We start from the raw sequence: 8,559 nt of genomic DNA on the forward strand, positions 1-8,559 counted from the left end.
TCACCATTAAATTAAGTCAAATCCAATTCACACAGTAAAATGTTTTTCACAACTCAAAGTGTCTTTGGGGTCGGGGGGAGGTCCCGTCGGGGAGGAAGACCTGGTCCCGGTCCCGTCGGGGAGGAAGACCTGGTCCTGGTCCCGGTCGGGGAGGAAGACTTGGTCCCGGTCCCGGTCGGGGAGGAAGACCTGGTCCTGGTCCCGGTCGGGGAGGAAGACCTGGTCCCGGTCCGGTCGGGGAGGAAGACCTGGTCCTGGTCCCGGTCCCGGTCGGGGAGGAAGACCTGGTACCGGTCCCGGTCCCGGAGGAAGACCTGGTCCCGGTCCTGGTCCTGTCGGGGAGGAAGACCTGGTCCCGGTTTGGTCCAAGACGTCCGTTAGTCTTTGAATAACTTCTCAGACGTTTGAATTCTTTTGTTGCTTCAGAAGAGTTTTAACTTTACAGGATTCTTTTTAAAAGGAGGCTTTAACTTTGAAAATCTGGACGTCTGCTTGAGGTGCTTCCTGTCTGCCCGAAGACGATGTTGCTACGGTAACGAGGGTAACTAGACGCTCTCTTGTTTTTGTCTTTTTACTTGTGAGTCACATTTAAATATTTATATATTACAACATCGTTCCAAATTCATAAATAAGTGCAGTTCACCCTCCGACCTCCACAACAACGCCAAAAACTACAAAGATGGCCGACTAGCTGCAGGTTCTTCATGCAAACGCCGGCTCGACCAATCAGCTCTCTGCACACTATGAACAACCAATCAGAGCGCTGCAAAACCAGCCAATTACAATCACTCAGAAAAGAAACAGCCAGATGACATGAACCAGATCAAACATGAACCAGATCAGAACCAGTTCAGACCAGGACCAGTTCAGACCTGGACCAGATCAGACCTGAACCAGATCAGACCTGAACCAGATCAGACCTGAACCAGATCAGATCAGACCTGTTTTCAGCTGAATCCACAGTTTAGATTGTTGTTATAATCTGTAATTGTTGTTATGATTGTTGGAGAATCAGTTTCCCATAATGCACTGCGTGCTGTGCTATAAATGGCAGGAAACAGGGCCGATGTGTCGTTCCCAGCTCTCTCCCCAGGTGGCTGATGGGAAATGGCGTGTAGAGGGGCGGAGTGAAAGCGAACAGCGTCCGTGTGCAACCTGACAGATAGGTGGAGGAGAGGCGGGGCTTGCGCGGGAGGAGGGGCGGGGCATGGGAAACATCCTTAAGAGCTAACGGCCAGTTACGACCATATATGGAGATGCCCCGCCTCCTGCTGCTATCTACACCAGAGAATCAACCAGGTCCAGTTCACAAAACCTGGACAAACAAACTGCTGCGGGCCGCCCAGAATCTGTCCCCAACTGGTCCAAAACTGGTGGAGAACTGGTCCAGAACGATTTTAAATGATAACTTTTCCGGAACTGGCCCCAAACCAGTCCAGAACCAGTCAGTGCTGATTCAGAACCGACCCAGAACAGGTCGAAAAACTGGTCCGTACCCAGTCCGGAGCCGGGTGACGTCACTCGGAGTCGGACTCCAGCGGAGCGGTCTCGTCCAGGACGACCCTCTTCCGGCGCTTGGCGGCGGCGACCCGGGCCCGTTGCTCCTCCTCCAAATGGGCCTTCTTGTGGCGGGAGAAGCTGGACGAGTGCATGAAGGTCTTGTTGCAGGCCGCGCAGGTGTAGGTCTTGGTCTTGACGGGGAGTCCGGTCTTGACGTGGAGCTGCTTCTGGTAGTGGTGCTGCTGCAGCTTCCCCCGCACGCCGCCGCCGTCCCGGTGGGTCTGCTGGTGCCGAGCCAAACTAGAGGCATGGCTGAACCGCTTCCCGCACTGGCTGCACCCGTGGCGGCCGCCTCCGCCTCCTCCGCCGTCGTCGTCTCCACCTCCTCGTTCCTCCTCAGGGGTGGTGGAGCCCCGCTTCCCCGCCCGGCCGGCCCGGCGGCGCCGGTTTTTCTTGCAAAGGGTATAAAAGTTGGGCTTGTCACGAGAGCAGAGCTTGAGGCGGATCTTGAGGTCTGACGAGGTCTCGCCGAGGTTCTCCTTGCCGGGGGTGTAGTTGTCCAGCAGCTCCTTGACGTGGGTCACCTGGTGCTTGGACAGCTGCGTGGACGTCCTGAAGCTCATGTCGCACTGCGGGCAGGCGTAGAACTTATCGCCCGCCTGACTCTCCAAGATGGCCACCGCCGCCACGTGCTGCTGCCGCTGCTGCCGCCGCTTGGGCTTCTTGTTCTTGCCGCCGGCCTTCAGCGAGTGGCGCAGGGCGGCCATGTTGTGGCCCAGGGCCACGTCCTTGGGGAGGCCCTTCCCTTTCTTGTGGATAAGGCGGTGACGCGAAAGGCTGGAGCTGTGGTTGAACTCCTTCCCACAGATGTTGCAGGGGTGGATCCGCCGCTTCCCGTGCAGCCGCAGGTGACTGCCCAACATCCTGCAGGGAAGAGAACAGAACCAATGAAGACACCGGAGAACAGAACCAATGAAGACACCAGAGAACAAAACCAATGAAGACACCAGAGAACAGAACCAATGAAGACACCAGAGAACAGAACCAATGAAGACACCAGAGAACAAAACCAATGAAGACACCAGAGAACAGAACCAATGAAGACACCAGAGAACAGAACCAATGAAGGACAGTAGATGTGATATGAAGTCATAACAGTACATGATGTGAAGTCATAACAGTACATGATGTGAAGTCATAACAGTAGATGATATGAAGTCATAACAGTAGATGTGATGTGAAGTCATAACAGTAGATGATATGAAGTCATAACAGTAGATGTGATGTGAAGTCATAACAGTAGATGTGATGTGAAGTCATAACAGTAGATGATGTGAAGTCATAACAGTAGATGTGATGTGAAGTCATAACAGTAGATGTGATGTGAAGTCATAACAGTAGATGTGATGTGAAGTCATAACAGTAGATGTGATATGAAGTCATAACAGTAGATGATATGAAGTCATAACAGTAGATGTGATATGAAGTCATAACAGTAGATGATGTGAAGTCATAACAGTAGATGATGTGAAGTCATAACAGTAGATGATGTGAAGTCATAACAGTAGATGTGATGTGAAGTCATAACAGTAGATGTGATATGAAGTCATAACAGTAGATGATGTGAAGTCATAACAGTAGATGTGATGTGAAGTCATAACAGTAGATGTGATGTGAAGTCATAACAGTAGATGTGATATGAAGTCATAACAGTAGATGTGATATGAAGTCATAACAGTAGATGTGATGTGAAGTCATAACAGTAGATGTGATGTGAAGTCATAACAGTAGATGATGTGAAGTCATAACAGTAGATGATGTGAAGTCATAACAGTAGATGTGATATGAAGTCATAACAGTAGATGTGATATGAAGTCATAACAGTAGATGTGATATGAAGTCATAACAGTAGATGATATGAAGTCATAACAGTAGATGTGATGTGAAGTCATAACAGTAGATGTGATATGAAGTCATAACAGTAGATGTGATATGAAGTCATAACAGTAGATGTGATATGAAGTCATAACAGTAGATGATATGAAGTCATAACAGTAGATGTGATGTGAAGTCATAACAGTAGATGTGATGTGAAGTCATAACAGTAGATGTGATATGAAGTCATAACAGTAGATGTGATATGAAGTCATAACAGTAGATGATGTGAAGTCATAACAGTAGATGATGTGAAGTCATAACAGTAGATGATATGAAGTCATAACAGTAGATGTGATATGAAGTCATAACAGTAGATGTGATATGAAGTCATAACAGTAGATGTGATATGAAGTCATAACAGTAGATGATGTGAAGTCATAACAGTAGATGTGATGTGAAGTCATAACAGTAGATGTGATATGAAGTCATAACAGTAGATGTGATATGAAGTCATAACAGTAGATGATATGAAGTCATAACAGTAGATGTGATGTGAAGTCATAACAGTAGATGTGATGTGAAGTCATAACAGTAGATGTGATATGAAGTCATAACAGTAGATGTGATATGAAGTCATAACAGTAGATGATGTGAAGTCATAACAGTAGATGATGTGAAGTCATAACAGTAGATGATATGAAGTCATAACAGTAGATGTGATATGAAGTCATAACAGTAGATGTGATATGAAGTCATAACAGTAGATGTGATATGAAGTCATAACAGTAGATGATGTGAAGTCATAACAGTAGATGTGATATGAAGTCATAACAGTAGATGTGATATGAAGTCATAACAGTAGATGTGATATGAAGTCATAACAGTAGATGATGTGAAGTCATAACAGTAGATGATGTGAAGTCATAACAGTAGATGTGGTATGAAGTCATAACAGTAGATGTGGTATGAAGTCATAACAGTAGATGTGATGTGAAGTCATAACAGTAGATGACATGAAGTCATAACAGTAGATGTGATATGAAGTCATAACAGTAGATGTGATGTGAAGTCATAACAGTAGATGTGATGTGAAGTCATAACAGTAGATGTGATATGAAGTCATAACAGTAGATGTGATATGAAGTCATAACAGTAGATGTGATATGAAGTCATAACAGTAGATGTGATGTGAAGTCATAACAGTAGATGTGATATGAAGTCATAACAGTAGATGATGTGAAGTCATAACAGTAGATGATGTGAAGTCATAACAGTAGATGATGGACATGAAGTCATAACAGTAGATGTGATATGATGTGATATGAAGTCATAACAGTAGATGTGATATGAAGTCATAACAGTAGATGTGATATGATATGAAGTCATAACAGTAGATGTGATATGAAGTCATAACAGTAGATGATGGATATGAAGTCATAACAGTAGATGATGTGATATGAAGTCATAACAGTAAATGATGTGAAGTCATAACAGTAGATGTGATATGAAGTCATAACAGTAGATGATGTGATATGAAGTCATAACAGTAGATGATGTGAAGTCATAACAGTAGATGATGTGATATGAAGTCATAACAGTAAATGATGTGAAGTCATAACAGTAGATGATGGATTTGAAGTCATAACAGTAGATGATGTGATATGAAGTCATAACAGTAGATGATGGATATGAAGTCATAACAGTAGATGATGTGATATGAAGTCATAACAGTAGATGATGGATATGAAGTCATAACAGTAGATGATGTGATATGAAGTCATAACAGTAAATGATGTGATATGAAGTCATAACAGTAGATGTGATATGAAGTCATAACAGTAGATGATGTGATATGAAGTCATAACAGTAGATGATGTGATATGAAGTCATAACAGTAGATGATGGATATGAAGTCATAACAGTAGATGATGTGATATGAAGTCATAACAGTAGATGATGTGAAGTCATAACAGTAGATGATGTGATATGAAGTCATAACAGTAAATGATGTGATATGAAGTCATAACAGTAGATGTGATATGAAGTCATAACAGTAGATGATGTGATATGAAGTCATAACAGTAGATGATGTGATATGAAGTCATAACAGTAGATGATGTGAAGTCATAACAGTAGATGATGTGATATGAAGTCATAACAGTAAATGATGTGAAGTCATAACAGTAGATGATGGATATGAAGTCATAACAGTAGATGATGTGATATGAAGTCATAACAGTAGATGATGGATATGAAGTCATAACAGTAGATAATGTGATATGAAGTCATAACAGTAAATGATGTGAAGTCATAACAGTAAATGATGTGAAGTCATAACAGTAGATGATGGATATGAAGTCATAACAGTAGATGATGGATATGAAGTCATAACAGTAGATGATGGATATGAAGTCATAACAGTAGATGATGTGAAGTCATAACAGTAGATGATGGATATGAAGTCATAACAGTAGATGATGGATATGAAGTCATAACAGTAGATGATGGATATGAAGTCATAACAGTAGATGTGATATGAAGTCATAACAGTAGATGATGGATGTGAAGTCATAACAGTAGATGTGATATGAAGTCATAACAGTAGATGTGATATGAAGTCATAACAGTAGATGTGATATGAAGTCATAACAGTAGATGATGGATGTGATATACATGTGATGTGTTCTATAAGCTACCTGCTGCCCTTGAAGCTCATGCCGCAGTGGGGGCAGGAGTATCGGGCCTCCTGGTGGGCGGGCTCCAGCGCCCTCTTGGCGGGCGGCGGCGCCCCGGCCCGGCCGCTGTGCGTCTGCTGGTGGCGGTACAAGCTGGAGGCGTGGCTGTAGCTCTTGCCACAGTAGCTGCAGCGGTACTGCCGCTCGTCCGGCTCGAAGTCGGCCAGGTCCGAGTCCGCCTCGCCGTCCGGCCGGCTGCCGCCCGCCTCCTCCTCCGGTGCCTCCCGCTCTTCCTCCTCGGCCTCCTCCTCCTCGTCCTCGTCGGAGTCCGTCTTGATCTCCACGCTCTGCTCCGTCACCTCGCAGGGGAACACCTCCTCGTAGGGAGCGAAGAAGGCCTCGTCCTCCTTCAGCTCCAGCTCCGGGTCCTCCGGGTCCTTCTTCACGCAGGAGATGGTGAACTTGGAGCCGACCTCGGCCCACTTCACCACGTACTCGATGGGCTGCGTGTCCAGCTCCACCGTGATGAAGTCTGCTCCCAGGGCGTCCGGCTCCGACACCGAGTCCTCCATCCTGACCGGAGGAAGAGGAGCAGCTACAGCGCTGGGGAGGAGGAAGAGGAGCCATGTGACACAAACATATACACATACACACACACGTATGTATGTGTCACAGTATAATAACATATCACAGAATACAGCACTGAGGAGGAGGAAGAGGAGCATATGAATACATCCATGTATAATATATATATCACAGTATAATAACACACATACACTCACCTAAAGGATTATTAGGAACACCATACTAATACTGTGTTTGACCCCCTTTTGCCTTCAGAACTGCCTTAATTCTACGTGGCATTGATTCAACAAGGTGCTGAAACCAATCTTTAGAAATGTTGGCCCATATTGATAGGATAGCATCTTGCAGTTGATGGAGATTTGTGGGATGCACATCCAGGGCACGAAGCTCCCGTTCCACCACATCCCAAAGATGCTCTATTGGGTTGAGATCTGGTGACTGTGGGGCCATTTTAGTACAGTGAACTCATTGTGATGTTCAAGAAAGCAATTAGAAATGATTGGAGCTTTGTGACATGGTGCATTATCCTGCTGGAAGTAGCCATCAGAGGATGGGTACATGGTGGCCATAAAGGGATGGACATGGTCAGAAACAATGCTCAGGTACGCCGTGGCATTTAAACCATGCCCAATTGGCACTATGGGGCCTAAAGTGTGGCAAGAAAACATCCCCACACCATTACACCACCAGCCTGCACAGTGGTAACAAGGCATGATGGATCCATGTTCTCATTCTGTTTACGCCAAATTCTGACTCTACCATCTGAATGTCTCAACAGAAATCGAGACTCATCAGACCAGGCAATATTTTTCCAGTCTTCAACTGTCCAATTGTGGTGAGCTCTTGCAAATTGTAGCCTCTTGTTCCTATTGGTAGTGGAGATGAGTGGAACCCGGTGGGGTCTTCTGCTGCTGGAGCCCATCCGCCTCAAGGTTGTGCGTGTTGTGGCTTCACAAATGCTTTGCTGCATACCTCGGTTGTAACAAGTTGCTCTTCTATCAGCTTGAATCAGTCGGCCCATTCTCCTCTGACCTCTAGCATCAACAAGGCATTTTCGCCCACAGGACTGCTGCATCCTGGATGTGTTTCCCTTTTCACACCATTCTTTGTAAACCCTAGAAATGGTTGTGCGTGAAAATCCCAGTAACTGAGCAGATTGTGAAATACTCAGACCGGCCCGTCTGGCACCAACAACCATGCCACGCTCAAAATTGCTTAAATCACCTTTCTTTCCCATTCTGACATTCAGTTTGGAGTTCAGGAGATTGTCTTGACCAGGACCACACCCCTAAATGCATTGAAGCAACTGCCATGTGATTGTTTGATTAGATAATTGCATTAATGAGGAATTGAACAGGTGTTCCTAATAATCCTTTAGGTGAGTGTATATATACACACACACACACACACACACACACACACACACACCAGTATAATCATTTATATAATTAGAGATAACATATAATCTATCAATTTGATAATTGATTAACTAATTGAGTATAAATACATTTAATATTGATTTGCATCTACCATGAGACAATGAACCGAAATTAATTAATTATTATCTGATTAATAACTATTAACCTTCTATATAACAGTGATGCCTTCACTGACCTCCATCACCACTCAGTGACGTCACTGTCATTAATGAAGACAGGTGACCTCTGACCTCCTGAGGGACAACGCAACACTTTAATATTCATATCAGAGCTTCATGACCGGATGTGAAGAACCCACATCCCCGCTGCTCCGGGACCGGACCAGACCGGACCACACTGGGTCCAGACCGGGTCCAGACCGGGACCACACCGGACCAGACCGGACCACACTGGGTCCAGACCGAGACCACACCGGGACCACACCGGGTCCAGACCACTTCGGCATACTAAAAAGCGGTCATTTTGAGCGGATCCCGCCGCGC

At 45.1% G+C, this 8,559-nt stretch overlaps 1 protein-coding gene across 1 annotated transcript; it reads right to left on the minus strand.

The window, feature by feature from the left end:
* Positions 1 to 988: 988 nt before the first annotated feature.
* LOC306746484 (uncharacterized protein) lies at positions 989 to 6,625 on the minus strand (the record flags this gene model as incomplete). The annotated part of the gene is made up of 2 exons (XM_079229400.1): positions 989 to 2,424; positions 6,075 to 6,625. The coding sequence occupies 2 exons, from the start codon at positions 6,623 to 6,625 to the stop codon at positions 1,518 to 1,520; spliced, it is 1,458 nt and encodes a 485-aa protein (XP_079085526.1). The 3' UTR covers positions 989 to 1,517.
* Between the last annotated feature and the right edge of the window lie 1,934 nt (positions 6,626 to 8,559).

The sequence above is a fragment of the Taurulus bubalis genome (genome assembly GCF_910589615.1).
Source record: "Taurulus bubalis genome assembly, chromosome: 14".
Taxonomy (NCBI): domain Eukaryota; kingdom Metazoa; phylum Chordata; class Actinopteri; order Perciformes; family Cottidae; genus Taurulus; species Taurulus bubalis.